The sequence below is a fragment of the Phodopus roborovskii genome, unplaced genomic scaffold (genome assembly GCF_943737965.1).
Source record: "Phodopus roborovskii unplaced genomic scaffold, PHOROB, whole genome shotgun sequence".
Taxonomy (NCBI): domain Eukaryota; kingdom Metazoa; phylum Chordata; class Mammalia; order Rodentia; family Cricetidae; genus Phodopus; species Phodopus roborovskii.
The window spans coordinates 3645235-3666585 of NW_026126412.1; the positions used below are offsets into that span (position 1 = coordinate 3645235).

General features: G+C 34.5%; 1 protein-coding gene across 3 annotated transcripts in view; it reads right to left on the reverse strand.

Moving 5' to 3' along the window:
- Slf1 (SMC5-SMC6 complex localization factor 1) overlaps nucleotides 1-21351 on the reverse strand; it is a 62954-nt gene that overhangs the window by 23251 nt on the left and 18352 nt on the right. For 2 of the 3 annotated variants that reach the window (XM_051182784.1, XM_051182785.1), the window contains exons 5-14: nucleotides 16782-16944; nucleotides 11955-12092; nucleotides 10519-10665; nucleotides 9534-9677; nucleotides 7271-7405; nucleotides 6309-6407; nucleotides 5547-5705; nucleotides 4629-4792; nucleotides 3060-3188; nucleotides 2185-2350 (exon numbers count right to left, since the gene is read on the reverse strand). In XM_051182784.1, the coding sequence (XP_051038741.1) occupies nucleotides 2185-2350; nucleotides 3060-3188; nucleotides 4629-4792; nucleotides 5547-5705; nucleotides 6309-6407; nucleotides 7271-7405; nucleotides 9534-9677; nucleotides 10519-10665; nucleotides 11955-12092; nucleotides 16782-16944 (1444 nt within the window). The remainder of the gene's footprint in view (nucleotides 1-2184; nucleotides 2351-3059; nucleotides 3189-4628; nucleotides 4793-5546; nucleotides 5706-6308; nucleotides 6408-7270; nucleotides 7406-9533; nucleotides 9678-10518; nucleotides 10666-11954; nucleotides 12093-16781; nucleotides 16945-21351) is intronic. The other variant, XM_051182786.1, reaches the window with a different exon arrangement.

Sequence of the window (21351 nt, forward strand, 5' to 3'; positions counted from 1 at the left end):
ATAAATATCAGGATGGCACATCAATATAATAGGATAGCATTAAAAAAAGAAGAAAACTTACAAGGTAGATTAAGCTTGATTTAGCAGATGACAGAGAATACCATAAACTATATCAAAAACACATTCTCGCAACCTATTTCCTTCATGACCAGAACAAAATGCTCAGTAAATTACAGAAAGCAGAAAAACAAACCATTGCACTGTAACTTACTATTAAAATCAAAAACCAAAAAGAAGAAGATCCAAACAGTAGAGAAGATAGATTAGAGAATAAAAGAAGTAATTAAAATATGTAGAACTAATGACATAATAAAAGAAAATTAGGCAATAAATACCAAAGGCAGACTATTTTGAAAGGCAGCTAATATTTACTACAATGCCTCAAAATATTACCAGTTTTTTTTCTTTATGGTATCATACAATTTTAGTACACAAAATAGTCTGCAATTTTCTTCCTCTACCTATTTTAGATAACAATATCACTCGTTGTGAGATTATCTAGATGGAATTTATCTTGCTATAGTTATGCAGCATACTAAAGGAGGATGTCACTTCATAGTTAACTAAGACTTACAGAAGCATGCTCCCCCTGCCTTCATATCACTAGATACATATCTGCAACACATTACTATACATCCATCTGTACAACTACTGACAGAATATGTAAGTACTCTATTTTAAACATATTCAAAACTTCCTTCTTATATACGAGACCAAAAACCTTTTCCTATACATTCTAACCAATACAACACAATAAATGACTTGTGTGTTTTAGAGGCAGAGAGAGAGAGGGATAATAGTTCAGTTCAGTGAGGAAAACAGTGTGGGCAAGATGACTTGTGCCTGGATTTTGACAATAGAGAAATGCAATGTTTTTACAAAATTGAAAATTTTATTTAGCTTTTGTGGTTTAGTATTCCTATTCACAATATAAAAAGAACAATAGTTCTACTTCATAGAATATAAGGAATAAATTTGAGAATATGTATAACAGTGTTTCCAAGAATAGTTAGGATAGTGTAAATGTTAAGAATAAATGTCATGTATTTTTAAATTTTCATAATTTATAATGAATAGATTCAACATTTAAAGCCCACAAGTTGCCATTTAATAATCGATTTTCATTACTTACTTGATTTATAGTTTTATTCATTAAAAAGGACATATTTGTGTTATGAATATGAACTTTACTGTGTATTTTCTGTTGCAATGTGCTTTCAAGTTTATCCCTACTTAAAAAAATTTTTTAATGATATAGTTCAACTAAAAGTGGTTGGACAGTGTATCATTAATCTAGGTGATATATTCATTTATACTTATCTTGAGAAACAGCTTACTGTTTTATTATATTCAATTTTTCAGGATACTCTGAAAATCAATCAATCAATCAATCAATCAATCAATCAATCAATCAATCAATGTATAAGCTAAGCAACATGTTATGAATTTCAATGCAGGTAAAAATCTACTCATGAAGAAATGCTTCATTAAATTATCAATATCTAGTAAGTTTTAAACAGAGGCAGAACTTTTTATTGTGGGACTCTCCAAAACTGCATAAACTAATTTTTTGAAACCATAATTTCCATAAAAAAATGGAATGCTTAAAAATAAGGCATTTAGAATGGAAACTACAGACTTCACAATTCCTAGAAATGTTGTCTAAATGAGCGATGAAGACCCTGTCCTCTAAGGACTGTTACCATACAAGTAGACAAACTACATAGCAAATAGAAACATAATTGGGTTCACATTTTTTCAAGGAGTTCAAACTATAAAAGGAAGATGAAAAATCGTCTACTTCAAAAACTAATAATTTCATATTATCTGCTCCCAGGATTTCAAAATGTAAAGATGCCAAAATCTATCTATGGATGATCAATACTCTTACATAAGATCAATACTCTTACATATGATACCTGCATATACTTCAGATCCTCCCACATGCTTCAAATCATCTATAGACCTACAACTAATACAATCTAGAAGTGATGTACATTATTGTTATACCATACTGTTGAAGTAATAATGATAAGACAGTCTGGATATGTTCAGCAGAGGTGAAACTTTTTCTGAATATTTCTATATGCATTGGGTAAATTCATATTTGTGAAACCTACAGATAAGGAGAGCTAACTTTGCTTTTCCATAGATCATATTCTTTTGTAAAGTAATCTGACTTACATCATTAGATTTGCATTTTTCCTTGTGAGAATATATAGTCCACTCCAAAAGCATATTTACTGGTTTTGTCAGAAGTCCTGAAGTTTCACTTCCTGACCAAAAGATTTCAAGAAGAATTGCCTTTTCTGTTCCTTTCAGATTCTGGGAACCCGACCAGTCACACAACCTAATGAACATATAACAAAAAGTCAATTACCATGACAATTAATCATGGCAATTATTAAACCAATTCTGATAGGACAAGAATGCTAACAATTTTTGAGAAAGGTAATAACATATAAAGATTACAATACAACACAGCTATAATAAAGGACAAAACATTAAATATAGCCATATGGGCTGGGTATGACACACTAAGCAAGCATTGGGGAGGGCACTTGGGAGTCACAGTAAGTACTGGAAAGGAGAGTCAAGCAGGCCTTTAGGGCTCACTGATCACTACTCTGTGATCTACAGGACAATGAAAGATAACTGTCTCAAAAAACAACATGGATAATATTCCTTAGGAATTACTCTTAGGTGGAATCTTTGGTGTCTATATACATGCACACATGTGCATTGATATGTATACATGAATGTGCATAGAAAAAATGGTCCCAGTTCAGTAAAAACCAGTATACAGGGAACTTAGGAACAGGAATATATATATATATATAGTATATATATATATATTCCTGAAACACATATTCTTCCAAATAAAAAGAAATGAGGAAGAAAAGGGATGTAAGCACACTGTCACTGCCACAGGTTTTTATCTGAAAACCGAAACAAAGCCTACACAAAAATACATTAGGAAACTTCTTAAAGACAGATATATTATAAATATAAGTTTAGAACAGAACTATAGCAAAGTATTTCTTGTGATTAACACTTACTTTTGAATCAAATGCCGTACTTCACTTTCAAATAAATTAAAGAAAAGCTTGAGCAATGTAAAATGGACTACCTTTGAACCAATATTTTCTGGTATTTGATGACAGAAACTTTCGTTGAAAAGGCAAGATCTGAAAAATATGAAAGCAACAATGTATTTCATAAAAATAAAGTTACTGAATAAATTGTGGACAAAATGTTTCTTTTTAAAGACCTTATAATTTTAACAAAACCTATATAAAATTTAAGGCAAGCTCAATAAAATATTCTTAACATTTTCTTCCTTTAAATTTCAATAACATCAAATACAAAAGCTTGCATTGTTCTTTTTTGTTGTTGTTGTTTTGTTTTATTGTTTTTCAAGGCAGGGTTTCTCTGTTTCACCCTGACTGTCCTAGGGTAACCCTCTGCAGACCAGGCTAGCCTTGAACTCAAGAGATCCACTTGCTTCTGCCTCCCGAGTGCTGGGATTAAGGGCATGAGCCACTACCACTTAGTTAATATTTAGTTCTTAACACAAATCTAGTTTCTCTGGCCTCAATATAATATCTGGCAACTATCAGTACTCTCTTTGTGCACTTCATTTCACCGATAAGAACAAACACATCACTATGGCCTTAGTTTACAAAACAAATGACAGCATACTTCATATCCATGATCATATTCATATCCACTAATAAGTTATAGTTTTCAAAACTGAGTATTTTATTTGTATTTTGTCATAACCACAGAACTAAAAACAATAACTGCTGAATCTGGCTTGTGCATATGAGGAAAGTGTTTGTTAGCACATTTCTATAGTGGACAGATGTACACATTCACATGTGTGCACACATACACACATGCACACACACACACACATACGTTAAATAAACAAGTATGTTAAATTTTTTATGTGTAGATGTTTCTGACTGCATGTATGCCTGTATGTCATGTGTATCTGGTGCCTGAAGAGGTCAGAAGCAGGTAATGGCACTGGATCCCCTGGAACTGAAGTATAGAGGGTTGTGATTCACGGTGTGGCTACTGGGAATAGAACCTGGTTCTCAACAAGAGCAAAAAGTGTCGGAACCCCCAAGTTCTCTCCAGCCCTGAAGTGTGTTTACTAAAAGTGACTATTACTAAACAATGATAATTACTTTAGCTAGAGGAGAGAAAACAGGAAGTTCTGGAGACTGAAAACAAAGAAGGCCTACTCAGATAACATATGTCGATTAATGACATATCTAGGAACAATAAGTACTGGTTAAAAATTTCAAATTTCTAATATTATATGGACAAATATATTATGCTTTTTGTAACAAATTTGATGCTTATATTCAAAAATTTTTCTTTCAAAAATATACAAATTTATAATTTTGGAAAAAAATATAAAATTTGGTATTTTGTTTTGTATATATAGTTTTTTAAAATACAGACAAACATGACCAATACAAAATTTGTTCTTTTTATAAGTTTTGCAAAATAACACAAAACACAAGTATCCACATTTTTTTCTAAAAATACAAATATACTTTTTAAAATCAGTGTCTAGAAAACAGTAAAATGTCTTCCAATGTGAAATAACTTACCTGACAAGCACTTCTACCAGAGACCAGGCTCCTTTCCTACAGGTTGGACACTGAAATAACTCTAAGTAGTATCTTAACATGGCTGGTGATTTCCAAGGAGGATGCAGATGAAGAAGAGCTGATAATACATGAAAGTATCGACCAGAAAATGTATCTATGTTATCCTATTGTTTAAAAATAAACAAAATAAAAGACTGTAGCTAACAGTTGCATCACTTAATTTAGTTTCAAACTAGAGTAGTAATTCTAGCCTACCATGAGTAGACAATTATTCAGTTTGAAATAACAAGGTAGAGTTATCATTCGGATCTATATAGCAGAAAATGTTAAGTATTAGGTATAGCATATGTGAAATTTTTATAAGGATAATAGCAAGATCAAGAATCTCAAGGGACATTCTAAAGGAAGCCAACGTGGAAACTCTTTAAGTAACTGTCTTATGTGTATTCAACATTACCACAGCATGATAGAAAGCCATTTCTCCATAGATATTAGTAACTGTTTCTACAAACTACATTCACTTAACCTGTATATCACAAATAAAATGACTATTACTAAAAGTGACTATTACTAAAAGCATTTTAGCAATCTGATGCCATAATCTGACATTAATATCACTTTACAGTCACAGAAAACAAAACCAACCAACCAACCAAACAAACAAAAACCCCAAAAAACCTGGTAACATTTTCCTCTTTTTTTATTGAACAATATTTTTTAATACAAACTATTATTGTTGTTCTTCATTTTTTAATAGGCTAAGTCATTCAGAGTAGTAAGTAAATATTGATAAAATAGAAAATGTGGTAACAAATGGATACTGCCCTTCCTAGTGAGATGAGATTTAAAGAAAAACTACAATGTTCACGATTTATCATTCTAGTAAAACAAGATTCTAAGTGCACACGGCACCCTTACCTGCAGGACATTCTCTAGAAGGGAGTGGAGAAGGCACACAGGAGGGATGTAATGGGCTTGCAAAGAGCAAAGCTCTTCAATGGCTTCTTTAAAGAACTGTCCCTCTATGAGGCTTTCAATTAAGTTTAATATCCCTCTAGGGAGCTCCGCATTTTTAACCTAAGGAAAAATAATTTTATGTCTGAAAGAAGAAAAGTTTAACTCCGAGATCTTGAATGAATAAAGAGCGTCTGTTTCCTCATCTATATGTAGGTGATTCTTGTCCTTACTACTTGACAGATTGTACGACTTAAACTTTTCTGGTCCCAAGCAAGTCATATGCACTGCTGAGTTTTCTAACTAGAAGGCTCTCAAAAAACCAAACAACAAAAAACTAGAAGGCACTCCAAAGTGTTACTAGCTGTTTCTTATTTTTCATTTCCTGAAGTGGTAAGATAAACTAATCCCCCGAAACAAAGTCTTAAACAGGAAATCTTTGCTGTATAAACCAGATGATGTCACCTTTAACTGGAACCATCCTAAAGACCATATGGAAGTATCCATTTAAAAACAATGAATGGTGATAAATAAAATATGTTGGAAGTATTGGATCAAGAATTTAACACAATTTGAAAATGAAATTACTGAAATATGAAAAAAGTATATACTTCACAGCACTATTGACAGCTGTGTTGAAACTTTCTTGCAACAGAATAATGCTTCCCCACCCCATTTCTGGTTATAAGTAATACATTACCTTAAATCAAAATAACTAAAACTTACACTTCTTTTTTGGTCCAAATCATCATCCAACTCCAAGCCCCTTACCTCTACATTGTATACAGGCTGTTTATCTATTCTAATGCAGTTGTATCGTACAGCCTACAAAACAACAACCATATAATTAAATTTAACAGTTTAAGTTGAAAAATATATTTCAGCTTACAAAGCACAAAACCTTGGCCAAACATTCAAAACAGATTCAGGAACACATTAATAGCTATAATTAATCTGATACTCATTTTGGCTCAAATTAGTAACTATCATCATTTTAGGGTAATAGCATTCTCATGAATAGACCAGTTCTATTGTTTTCTCCTCAATTAAAATAACTTCAGGTCATTTTCACTTTAGAGATCTGAAGTTGTCTATTGTTCTTAGTACTTTAATAATTAAAGATAAAAATGCAGAGGACATTTTATATACCAGTCCAATGGGGAGGAAAAAAAGTGAGTAAAGTATTCCCAATAATCACATACAAAAACTTCTTGTATTGTTTTAAAAGACCTGCACTTGTAAATTTTTAGAAAATATTATAATGAAAAATATCTGCAATGAAATGTAAATGATAAATAACATCCCAATTCAAGAAAGTTCAATAAAGACACTCATAAAGCAAGTCAATGGAAAACAGAACAAAAGATTAGCAAAGTGATACAATAACTGCTAGTGCAGCTATAAAATACATTGAATTTTGTTACTAAAAAGAGTTATAAATTCTTCTACTCTAGAAATAAAAGTAGCAAGAAAAATGTAAATCACCCGTTCTTAAAGCTCTTTCTTAAGCTTAGAGATGCAAAGCTGTAGTTAGCAAGCTAGCCTGAAGTATCAGACTCCAAGCACCAACTAACAAAGCATTTTCTAAAGACCATCAAGTGTCTGGATTAAAACAACCCATAATTCACACACATTTCCCAGTAACTCCTATCTTCCTTCAGAAAGAGTTTTAGTGTGATAAGCATTACCTGAGCTCTATACACATCTCTGTATATCTGTTTCTTTAAGGCATTTTTTATTTCCGTGAGACCCACATTTGTCTTGACATCCTTGTTTTTTGATTCAATGGCATAATCAGTAAGAAGAGAATTCTTCATTTCTTTCTGCATACATGTAAAAAACTTTAGATACTGTACTGAAGAAAGTATTCAACACATAAAAATACAACACTATAGAAAACCCATCTATATTTTGCAACGTTTTTCTTGCTATTTACATTTGTTATTTCATTGTTTTTAAAGCCACATAGTGATGCACACCAGGCAAATGCTGGACCACTGAGCTACATCTTCAGCACCTTAAAAAGTTTTCATCTGAAGCTATCATAAAACCCAAGTCTAAACTCAAAATTAATTGACATTCTTTATACTTCTTATATACATGAACTGAAAATAATTTTATACACAACTTAAGTGTACCTAGCCTGTTCTGCTTGGCCTATATATAACATGAGGCGAGGAATAGACTTTCTACGTTACATCAGAAGTTTTCAACATCATGTATCACTGAGAGACACGTGTTCTCAAGTATTTCAGGTTTTTGAGGTTTTAATTTAGAATGTTCCATCTATATACACATACTCTGACTAGGAAATAATATAAAGTTACAATTTAGAAAAACTTATCTAAGGAAATTCCATTTGAAAATTGAATTTTATTATAAAAATTACCAAAGAACAAAATTAGAAACAATATTCGAATCTGAAGAGATTTTACAAACTACATACAGATGGAGGTTACAGTAGAGTTTTCAACTTTAAAAAAAATTCTTCCAAAAGGGTGTTCCCACCAAGAGTCAACAAGCACCTAAACAAAACCCCCAATATCAGACATGACAAGCCCTCTTCTGAGCTGTTGGCCAGGGTTATGCAGGGTACTCCCAAAACACACAGCCTATTCCTATTGCTGTTGTTACCTGCACTCTGCAAGAGGTGTATGGATGATAAGTCTCTATTGCTGAAGACACCATACACTTCAGAAATTCTTGCAAGTTTCAAAAGGAGGGAGGCACCCAACAGTCCTATCCAGCCATGAAGCCCATGAACCATATCAACAGATGGCAGTAACGGCATACATACCATGGCAGAAACCAACACCTTCCTATTTGAACTTAAGACCTACTCAACAAGAGGAAATTGTGCATGATACTGGAAACCTACCCAGTGCTAATGAAGTCAGGGTTATTAGAGAAGAATCTATACTTCTAATTTACTAAGTCAGTATAATCCCAACAGCAATCTATATTTGTTCTTATACCAACACATCAAGGAAACTTCTCTTTGCAATAGATAGGGACCACTATAGAAACCCACATGTCATCAGTATTCAGAGTTGTAGAGCCCAGTCCCAATGGATACACCTATAATATATGCACCTAAGACTCAGGGGACTTGGGAGGAAGAGGAGCCAGAAAATTTTTAATAGTAAGAGGAATTTGAGAGTTTATATGAGGCTGCATCTCCCAGTAATATCAGAAGCTATACCCATAAAGTTTCACCAACTTGACTATCTAAACATGAGCTGAACAAGGAAAACACCGATCCAACATGCCAAATTAGATAGGGGAAAAGATCAAGCCTCAATCCCACAGAAAGAACTTTAGGCAACTGAGGAAAGGTGGCAGTGGAAGAGGAGTTCTTCCCCAGCCGAAAGCATACCTATGGGTTGTCCATATATGCAATAAGTAACATTACATGACTGAACAGGTTATAGCTAGGGATATATATGTACTGCAAATACATATATTGGTACAATTTGAATAATAGCAAAAAAAAAAAAACAGGTCATGGATTTGAAAAAGAATAGGGGTACATAGGGAAGAAAAGAAAACATTTTGAATTTATAATATAATTTCAAAACTTTTTAAAAATGTTAAAAGAGAAATTTACCTCTCTTCCAGATATTTTTTTTTCCTTTATGAACAACTTAAGAATCACAATTAGCCCAAATTTCCTTATTTATATTCATATAGTTTTACTATAAACCACAGTTAATTATATTATAATATATACAGTATAAGAACTGTATATAATATGTAAATAAAATAATATATAAAAGTAAAATAATACATGTAAAATAAAAATAATATAAAATATAAAATTTGATAAAATATATCAAATCAAGAGTTTTTCAAAAGAATATAGAATTTAATATAGCAAGCATGTTTAATAAGCACTTCGCCTGTCTGGATTATAAAAAAGAAAACTTAGAAACATACATCCTACAGTCTCACCTGATCTCTGTAATGCACATGCCTTTTTAAAGTACTTTTAATTGTGTCATACTCATCATTAGTTTTGTAATAACCTTCTTTACTGTTCTTTTTCCTCAAAATGTAACTCCTTCGGACATTCTTAACTTTTTTCTTAGTTTCTTTCTGTATTTTGATAACAAACAAATCAGAATATACATTAAATGCTACAAAATCCAAATAAGCCAAGGGGGGGGGCTCACAACATAAACATAACATATTGATTTATAGAGCACTATGCACAGGAAAAGCTCTCCCACAGGCAAGTGTGTATACGTTAGCAAAAAAAAAAAAAAAAAAAAAAAAAAAAAACATTTGGGAAAAAAGAAGAGCATCATGAACAACAGGTGACACATTGTTCTGATGACAATAAGTTCATTCCTAGGAATACATTCTCAGCTAGAGAAATCCCTTAACATGTGTACCTAGAGTCCCACAAGAGAATATTAATTCTTCATGCAAGAACTGTTAGATAATCTCAAAACAACCAATCAAATACAAAGAAACAAAAAGAAAATCAAATGCTTATCAACAACAAAAAACATGGATGAAGTTTAAACCTGCAACACAATCAAACACCAAAGCATACAGGTAAGGAAAATACCCATAAACAGTGTGACCAAGAATTGATCATTAACAAGCAAAACTAAATACAATTTTAAAACAAACAAATAAAAAAAAATACAGGAAAAATAACGTAAGTTCTAAAAATAAAGGATCTTTCCAGGTAAAATGGAAAAGATACAGTTAGAAAATGACACAGAGGTGGCTAAAAAATTGGGGAAGATTGATTCTTTCCCTGGCTAAGGAGTTAATAAAGTGGCATTCTTCTTCATTTAAAAACACTGCATAAATGTCTTATAACACTTCTGTAAAGTACTTCCTAAGAAATTTCATGACTCACATTGTATTTAGTAAATTTAGAAAGAATTTTTAACATAAAAGGAATATTTTTGTAAAAACTTACCTGATTGTCATGTGCATGCCTTCTAAATGTATTTCTCTTTTTAGCAGATTTCATATCTTTTCTGTAGTCTCTGAATTTTTCTTTTTTGTGATGCTCGTTCAGAACAAATCTATCATTAACATTTTCATCATGATTTTCCATTTTGTTCTGTGTGTTTATAAAATTAATTATACTCTGGGTTAATATAGGCTCAATACAACTAATGCAAGTCACACAGAAAATTTCAGGAAGGCAGGTTTCATACAGTACACATGAGAGTAAATTTAAAATGTAAAGTGAATTTTAATACATTCTAGTTATATCAAAAGGGTTTGAAAACATGCTTTAGTTTGTTTGCCACATTTTATAAACAGTAAGTTAATAGATATACTTACATAACCTGCTTATTTTAGAGTATGAAGTATTATAATCTCATTTCTTTGTGACAAGAGAAAATTCTGTCAATTTTATGTAAAACTTCATAAATTTATTTAGAAAATTTCCTCATTTTTGCAAAATTTAGCTATTTTTATATATTTAATAAAATGAAATGTATATTGATAATCTCTTCATTTTACAATACTTGCTGCATGTAACATTCCTTTCTGTATGTAAAACTCTTCATACTGAATTTAGAATGAATATTTTAGAGACATTAATTCAAAAAGCCTTAGTAAACATTACACATGATTATAGAAGGAAATCTTAAAAGACACACAGATACCACTATATTCAGGAGTAGGAGCAAGAAGGCTAAAGTATCTTAATCTTCAGTTAAACATACCATGTGATTTAAGAAACTCCAAATTAAAATAACAAAAAAACTTGTAAATTGTCCCTAGCATGAACACAATGAGTTTCTAATTACACATAAAAATGTTTCCATTTAAACAATAGTTACTGAATGACTGATCTGATAAACTAACAAAACAGACTTATTACACACAGTATTAAATGAACATTAGCTTTTCTTCAGTAGAACCAATGAGGCGTTTTTGTTATTGTCTAACACTAGTGTCTGTGAAACATGGGACAACAGCTGCAGTTGTACTAGTTATTTTTTTGTTGTAGTTGTTCTCCATGTTAATACAAATTAATTTGTTTTAAACTGTTACATGTTAACTTTAGATGGCTTATGAAGAGAGTGCTCACAGATGAGAAAAAGTCCTATAAGGTCATGCCACATGCAGCATATAGAAGTTTTAAGTAATTAGCATGTGTTGAGAACATACCATATTTGAGGAACTCAACAATTCTCTAGGCACATATGTATTATTTCAAAGAGCCCTCAATCATAAACTTACAAAAACTTCCCAATATGCTCAATTAATGGCCTAAAAACCTTAATTGATATGCTAGTTTTCAGATCTCAAGGTTTATAATAGCTTACCAAGAATGGGCTCTCTTTTACAATTCTTTAAGAAAAATCAGAGAATGTTTAACTCATAAAACTTTACCTGGATTCTATACTTTCCTTCTCCAACAGCTTTCATTTCAAGAAATCCAGTGTCCTTAAAATCTTTGCTTTTTTCTTGATTGCTGTATTTAGTCCAACCAGAACTGGTCTGGGACTCTTCATCATTCTGAATTTCTTTCTGTATGTCATTAAAAAAATTTCAGGCCATTAACTAAGTGTAATAATGCTTGTATGCATATTTATTATATTTTATGGACTTCACCTTAATATGTATTTGCATATCTTTCTGATCAAGTCCTCCTAAAACAAAGGAAAATATCTCAAGGAACCAATACAGCAATTTTTTTATTAGTGATTTCTGCATTATATACATATACACACCACACACACACACACACACACACACACACACACACACACGTGTGAATGCTTTGTCTAGTAATTGCTATTTATTGAGGAGTTAAGTACAAAAATATTCTATATAACCTTATAAACATTAAGATTGCAACTCAGATATTAAAAGTTATCCATTTATGGTCAAACTGCCTTGTCTAGTAACAACCCTATCTGTGAATTATCTAGGACAAAAACATTTTATACAGGCCTATGCAAAGTAAAGTTACAATTCAGGGCTGGTGAGAGCTCAGCCAGGAACTTGTTTGCCATCTAAGCATCATGGCCTGTGTTCAATCTCTACAATCCAGACAAATAATACAGCCTTGTTTGCTAACACACACTCAGAATCCAACACTTGGAAGGTAGAGATGGGTAGATCCCTAGAGCCTACTGGCCAGGTGGCATAGTTAACATGGTAAGCTCCAGAAACCCTGTCTCAAGAAACAAAAATCAAAGAGAGGAAAAGTAGAAAATGAAAATAAAAACACCCCCACAAAATAAACAACTAAAAAAGGAGGATTGTTCTCAAGAGATGATATCCAAGGCTAACAGCTACCCTCCCTGCAAGGTGGCCTCTACATTCGAAAGTGGGCCTAGGTACGCCTATACATACCTACATGCAAGCTCCAATCTAGACTTTAAAAATTGTCAAATTGTGGAAAGATTGTTTACTCTCTCAGTCTTTCATTGATAAGATATTTTATTTGCAAGATAATTCAGCATCTGTCTTACAGAACAGCACAAAGAGGACCACCTCAACCTTCTGTTAGTGCTTACAAAGTATCTTGGAAAAAAAATCTGAATTGAGTTCATAAACCATGTTCTAAGTCTTTAAAAAAATCCATGTAATTATACACATAACTCAGTAGTGAGGTAACAAGCTAAAAGCAAAGGTGAGCTTATGATGGTTCCCAAGATCTCTTTGTGAAGTGTCCACAGATTCACATTTGCACAGCAACAGTAGAAGACTCAACATCTTAGGCAACAATTATGATGGAATCTAAACTGTCTGCCACACTGGTTCCCTTACTTGTGGGGGCTCCTTCTGTAGGCAAGAATTCCCCCCACCCCTTCAACAGACTGCAATTTTGTAGCCCCAGAATAGCAGTTAAGAGCAAGTAACCAAATTTCTTCATCAGCTCAGAGAAGGTGAAAATTTAGAAGAGGAAGAACAGTCTCTTTCCCCCTTTTAAAGAATCACCTTAAATAAGACACAATTTCTATGTGAAGAATTTGCAACAAGAAAACAGTTTGTCATTCTGCATGCTGTGAATATGTTTCTCTTATGGGTTGATGAATAAAACTGTTTTGGCCAATGGACAGGCAGGGTGTAGCTAAGGGAGAGAGAAAGGCAGTAGGCGGAGTCTCCAGGGAGATGCCATATAGCTACTGGGAAGGTAGGACACCTGGGCATCTCCGGTAAGCTAAGACCATGTGAAGATACACTGATTAATAGAAATGGGCTAATAATCAATCAAGAGAGAGAGCTAGCCAATAAGAAGCCTGAACCATTGGCCAGTGTATATAAGCACTAAAGGGCTGCAAGACCTGGTGGGACAAAAACTTGTCTATAGTTTTTAACCTCGAATGGTTTAAAGAAGACAAATAACAAGGCTTGGATAAATAAGTGGTTAACATCAGGTCTAATTCCACAAAGATTTCAGTTAAAGACAATGCAAAGGAAAACCTATTATCACTAGGAAGAAGACCAGAAACAGAATGTCTACTGTTTTATCCCTCTCAGGATCTACACAAGAAGACATCTACACACTAGGTTGTATGACACAAATACTCTAAATTAAGGACTGGAGAATTAGACACTCATGCATAAAAAAAAAAAAAAAAAAAACTTAAATTGAAACAATGTTTCATTATACAGCAAGGGCCAGGCATGGTGTGCTGCCTCCACTCCAGTGCTGCTGCATCTCCAAAATGCTGGGCTGCTGGGCTGCAACTGGGCTTCTTCACCTTCCCAACAGCCTCGCCTGGGCTCTCTCCAGGGACCTGGGCCATGCCACATAGTTACTCTCCATGACCCCTTTATGCCTTCAAAACCACTACTACCTGGGAGACTCTTACACTACTTAGTTCAGCCACGAGCAGGAGGTAAGACCTTGGCTGCCTCTGGACAGGTTGTGTGTGACTCTGAGGAAAACATTTCCTGGAAGACTTCATCTCAATGATGCTGGTCTCTTAATCATGGCTGATTCTTCAGCCCCAGCTGCCCAGCATCCATTTTCTCAATAAAGCAAAGGTTTTCTTTAGTGGTTCAAGTTCCTTGCGAATCGCAGCCCAATCTTCATCTCCACATGATCAGGCACCATATATTCTTCAAGTAAAAAACCTGGTAGGGTCTTTGGTTCCCTCTGAAACTTTACAATCCAGGACTCCATTATCTACACTGCTCTCAATATTCTTATCTTCTAAGCTCACTGTGTTCAACACTCAATGGGTTTTTTAGCCCCAAGTTCCAAAGTCCTTCCACAATCCTCATAAAACCGCATGGTCAGGTCTGTCACAGAAATACCCCATCATCCTGGTAACAATTTGTCTTAGATTTACTATCGCTCTGATGAAACACCATGATGAAAAGCAACTTGGAGAGGACACAGAGGACAGGAGTTTATTTCACTCACAGTTCCATATAAAACAGTTCATCATCAAACACAGTGAAGGCAGGAACTCAAGCAGGGCAGGAACACGGAGGCAGGAACTGATGCAGAGGCCATGGAGGGGTGCTGCTTACTGACCCCACAATGAACTGGGCCCTACTCCAATCACTAAATAAGAACTGCCCTACAAATGAATCTTATGGAGGCATTTTCTCTATTGAGGCTCCCTACCATCAGATAACTCTAGTTTATGTCAAGCTGATATAAAACTAGCCAGTGCAGTGGTGGCATATGTCTAACATCCCAGCACTGGTGAGACAAAGGCAGGCTGATCTACAGGGTTTGCTAGTTAGCCAGCTTAACCTAATCAGCTATTCCCAGAACCCAGAAAGAAACCCTCTCTCCAGTAAGTAAAGTAGATGTTTCCTAATGTAGAGTGGAGAAAGCCCAGAATGAGTGAAAACCTGAGTGAAAATGTGTGCTGTTGATATGAACATAACCCTTTCAAGAACCTTTAGGCTCAGGGATGGGAAGGCTTCCTCTGGGAACCAAATACAAATGGGGAAAGTGTGTACAGACTTCCCCTTCCAGATTTATAGCCTGAAGACTGCTCTCCTACAGAGTAGTCCTACAGAGTTTAGCTAAACCTGCCTCCTTGATCAATCTATAAACTATAAACTTGCCTTTTTGCTTATCTATATGCAATAACTCTATCTCCCTGTTCAGCAGTATGCAAAACCCCACGTCACTATTGAAATATATATAATAAACATGCTAAGCTTCAGGGGTACTGTGACTCCTTCACCTGAAAGCCCAGACCACCCAATACCCAGGTATTCTGTGTTCATCTGTCCACTATTTCTTCTTTCCCCCCATGTCCCTAGTGAGATCCAAATTCCATGAGTCATGCATAAGTGTGGCTTCCTGAGGGACATCTGAAGATGATCTCTTACCTACATACAAACACACACAACACACACACACACACACTTACAATTGTGTATAAGATCTATGCAAGTTCAAGCCAGACAGTATCTCAGTACAGTGGGAGCTGATTTAACTTAGAAAGTCTTTTTGTTTCCCCTGCTATTCTGATTTTTGTAAGTTTCCTGAAATTCATTTTAATTCCCTTCTTTTAAGAAAATTCCAGTGTGTATATGACATGTGTGAACATGCATGTCTATATATGACATATGTGAGCATGCATGCCCATGTATATGAAGTGTGTAAGCATGCATGCCTGTGTATACGACATCTTGTGAGCGTTCATGCCTGTGTAACCTCAGGTGTCATTTGTAGAGATTGTAGAGGATACGTTTAGGTGTCACCTTCACCTTCCACCTTGTTTAGACAGGATCTCTTACTATTCACTCCTGTATATGCTAGGCTAGCTGGTCCATGAGCTTCCAGGGATAGTCTTGTCTTAATCACCCATCTTACCACAGAAGCCTGGATTCATAGATGTGTGCTACCACGTTAGGCTATACTGGGTTCTAGAGATCTGAACTCAGGTCCTCACAAATTGCCCATGGGGCCATCTCCCCAGATCTCTTAGTTTCCTTAAATTGACAGTCCAAAGAAGTTTAAGCATTCTAAAGTACCTTCTCCTATCTGTAAATCTTATGAACACATACAGGAAACTTTTTCTAAGACTTTTCCAAAAGGACAGTAATCTCTCAACACAGAGGCCCTATGTTATGTTACATAAGGGGTTTGAAAGCTAAGCATCTGTCAACTCTGGTATCCAAAGAGGTGCCTATAACCTATTTTCTGGGACTGACATAGGAATGACTTCATTTCACTCCATCAACACTTTATAAAAACAAATGTTTAAAATGTCTAATATTTATTTTACTTACCTCTAAAAGAAAATCCCCTAAATACTGAATTGGATAAAATGGAGCCTTAAAGTTCTCTTGTTCTCGCTCAGCGCTGATTCTTGCATTACTGGCAATCACATGAGTTATCCCACTTGGAGAACTTTTTGGTAAAATGACATTTGCCTTTCCAGCCTCCAAAACTCTAAATAAAAATATAGATGATGGGGGAAAAAAGCATTAGAAAAATTGAGTTCATTCAGTCAACTACCTTAGGGACAGGAATAAACTTTTTGGAAAGAGGTCATTTCCTTGGGTCCCTGAGGAACTATGGAAAGTTAACAATTGCAGTAATTTCTTAAAACCTAATATGCCTAGAACAAATGTTTAAGAATTCTAGTATTCTTTCTGTTTTTTTTTAAATATGGGAATGTTTTTATGAACCATGAATATTGAAGCAATTAACAAGGTCAAGTCACATCAATAAGCAAAAATAACAATGAAAAATATTCAGGGAAATAGCTACCCTGGAACACAAAATACACCCCCAAGGAAATCACCTTGAACCACAGTAAATGAATGAATAGACAAAGCTAGCTGCCAAGACCCAACTAAAAAGCTGTCATTGGCTAGGCTTGACGGCACACAACTAGAGTCACAGATTTGGAGAACCAAGGCAGAAGGAGCTTAAATTTGCACTCACCTGGGGTGAAATAAATGAATATATTCTAAGCCAATCTGAAATATAAGTGAGATCCTTTCTCACAAAACAAAACGAAAACCAAACAAAAATGAAAACAGAGAAAACAGAAAGAAAAGAGAAGCTTAGACTTCTATTAAGAAACAGTTTTACTTTAAGGATTCCTAACAGAGAAACTCATTCAAATATGAATTACTGTTTTGGCTTCTATTTAGGGTCTAGAAAGCAAGAAAAAAAAAATCTATAGAATCACAACTTTTCTTGAATAACAGAAACTATTTCACTTTTGCAGAATAAAAGGAGGAAAATGGACAGAAGAAAACATAATGAGGTAAGTTTTAAAGAAATTTAATGACATAGATTAGATAGTATAATATGGAGTCTCATTTACATTTATATAGTCTGAGTCACAGATAAAGGGGTAATATGGTGATATACTGTTTAGGATCTAATAAAGCCACTGGAGATCAGAATGCAAAGTCAGCCACATTAGTTAGCTATGGAAGCTGGGCAGTGGTGGCACACACCTTTAATCCCAGGACTCAGGAGACAGAGGCAGATGGATCTCTGTGAGTTCAAGGCCACCCAGGGCTACATAAGAGTGAATCAGTCTAAAAGAGAAACAGAGTTTACACTTTTAATCCCAGCATTAGAGAGGTATAAGGAAGAAGCAAAGGGTCTCATGTGAAGACAGGATCTCCATTTCAACACTGGTAGAGGTAAGAACTACTGTCTGACTTTGTTGTTTCTCTAATCTTCAGCTTGAACCCCAATATCTGTCTCTACATTTTTATTTTTCATTCTACAGGGTAAGTTAGGATAGAAGAGAAACTTCCTAGACAGATGTGGTTGGCCAGTGATTACTGACTGCCACTGAAATAAAGGCACAAAAATCTAATTTTTTTTCATATACAAAGCAAATACATCTACACTACTGGAGAATGATAAAGCTTCTACCTTTAGATAGAGGGGAAAAATAAGTTGTGTTTCTATGAAGAGTAGAAGGAAAATCTACTTGTCTCTACAGAATTGGTAGGAACCCCACTGCTGTGCATCCTGATAAAAGAGCCATTGTTTTTTAAAACCAAAGAGAAGCTAGGAGGAACCAAAGTCACTATGTTCATTATTTCACATCATTGTGAGATACACAGATGAATATTTCAGGGGACACAGAAAGTTTCTACTGCCACTGACAGAAGATGGAATTTGACTCTCATGTGAGCAATAGAAGGAGGATGATACTCAATACATAAATGCTTTGGGAAGGTTCCAATAACAGGAGTTAGCAATTTAGACAATGCTTAACACTGAAGCCTATCTAGCACAATGAAGAATCTATCTGTCCAGAACTGTGACTTACAAAGGGGTAATAACATAGAAGAAAAGCATGATGGGAGTCTTTCTATAATGTGGTTTGTCCAAGTGATTGCTTAGAGGCAAAGGTAAAGTAAGAACATTTAAAAGACCTCACTGCACCAAGGTGTCACAAAAAACAAAAACAAAACAAAACAAAAAACCAAAAATAAAACCAAATAAACAAACAAACAAACAAAAAAAACCCCAAAAGAAATTGGAGTCTATTGCTATAAATCTAAGTGATATGCTGAAGTTTATTATATACAGCACCAAAAAAAAAAAAAAGAAAAGAAAAAACACCCAGCCCAACAGCTAAACAGAGATATTCTTTCTCTCTGACAGACACACACATGCATACACACACACACACACACACACACACACACACACACACACACAAGGGGAAATAATATTTACTGGCTTCTACATACAATGCTTAGGATAAAACAAAATGCAGCTCACCCTCAGCTCTGCAGCAGCCTGTTTATGGGTACCTGCTTGTAGGTAGCCTATCTCCATTCCCTGGGATTCCACCTCTTGGCTTAGAAATTGCTTAGCTCTTTCTTGTGGATACTCTCAGCCAAATACTTTCCATCAGAAAACCCAAGTTGCCATACAGGATTGGGACTCAGATGGTTTTCACTATCTTTCCTGTCCTTTATTATGATCTCTTTGGTCTCACCTGCAGTCCTTTAGCACCCTGTCTGGAGGTGCCCTTCCTCACACCCCAACTCAATGGAGATGTAATCTCTTGGTACAGACCCAGGGTCTCATTACATTTTTTATGCTAATTTCTCCATGCATATTTCTGTCCTGCAGCAGCTTACTTTCAGTACTACCTCCTCCCACTACCCCTCCACTACTTGGGGAGCCACCTCTTGGTGTAGACCAGATTCTCTCTGCTATCCACTGACCTAACAGAAACACTCTCTAGCAGGAACCCCAGATCTATAATTGCCTAAAATCTTGAGAGTATGACACAACCAAAGAACAGAAAGAACAGTAACCCAATGAAGAGAAGACCAAGTATCAACATTTGCTTATCATCATAACTCAGGTATCTAGACCCAAGCAAACATACAAATATGAACAGCAAAGACAATATGCCTCCACTTGAACCCAGAAATCCTACTATAGTAGGCCCTGAGAAATGCAAAGCAGGTGAAAGACAGGAATTCAGAATAGCATTATGAGTATGTTCAAGGACATTAAAGAGAATATAAACAGATCAAATAAAGACCATGAAAACACAAACACATGAATGAAATAATGAAAACAATTCAAGACACAAAAATAGAATTTAACAAAGAAATAAATTTATAAAGAAAACCCAAACTGAAATAAAACTGGAAATGAAAATTAAGAATGCCAAGCAAAAATGTTGGAGGTAAGCATCATCAATAGGATACAAGACAAAATTTAAGAGAGAATCTCAAGTGTTGAAATAAGGCAAAAGATGTGGATATCTCAGTTAAAGAAAAAATTAACCCTAAAAAAGACTTGGATATAAAACACTGAGGAAATCTGGAACACTACAAGTAATAGAGAGAGAGGATGAATAGGAAACCCAAGTCAAAGGCACAGAAAATATTTTCACTAACATCATAGAAGAACATTTCTCTAACATATGAAGGTGACTTCCAAGGTAGAAGAATATAGAACGACAAATAGACTAGACCAGAAAAGAAATTCCTTGTACCATTTAATAATCAAAGCACTAAATGCACAGAACAAAGAATATTAAAAGATGAAAGAGAAAAAGACAAAAATCATATATTAAAAACAGGCTAATTATAATAACATCTGACCTCTCAAAGATATGCTAAAAGCCAGAGAGAGATTCTACACATTCTGAGAGAACACTGATGCCTAAACAGGCTACTATCTATACTTAGCAGAACTATCAATAAAAGTAGATATTAAGTGAAAAACATTCTAGGATTAAATCAAATTTAAGCCTGCCTGCCTGCTATCTCTATCTATCTATCTATCTATCTATCTATCTATCTATCTATCTATCTCTTCAACTATACAAATGGTACTAAAAGGAAAACTTAAATCTGAAGAAGTTGAAAACACTCAAAAGATGTAAGGAACAATTCCAGACTATCAAATCAAATGAGGTAGAAAATCCACCCATAACAACAAAGTAACAGGAAACAGTGCTCAGAGATGATTCTCAACATCAATGATCTCAATTCCCCAATAAAAACACAGACTAACTAAACAAATTAGAAAACAGGATCAATCTTTTCGGGGCATCCAAGAATCACACCTAACCATCAAAGATAGAAATCACCCCAGGGTAAAAGAATGGAAAAAGACATTTCAAGGAAATTGATTCAAGAATAAAGCAGGTGGGATCACTTTTAATATCTGACAAAACAGAACTCAAAGCAAACTCATTAGAACAAATACAGCAGGGCACTACATTTTCATTAAAGGAAATCCATCAAGATGATATTGCAATTCTAAACATCTATGCACCAACCCCAAGTTCAGAAAGAAATGCTAAAACCACACAATGGCATTCAAATTGTGACAATGGATTTCTTC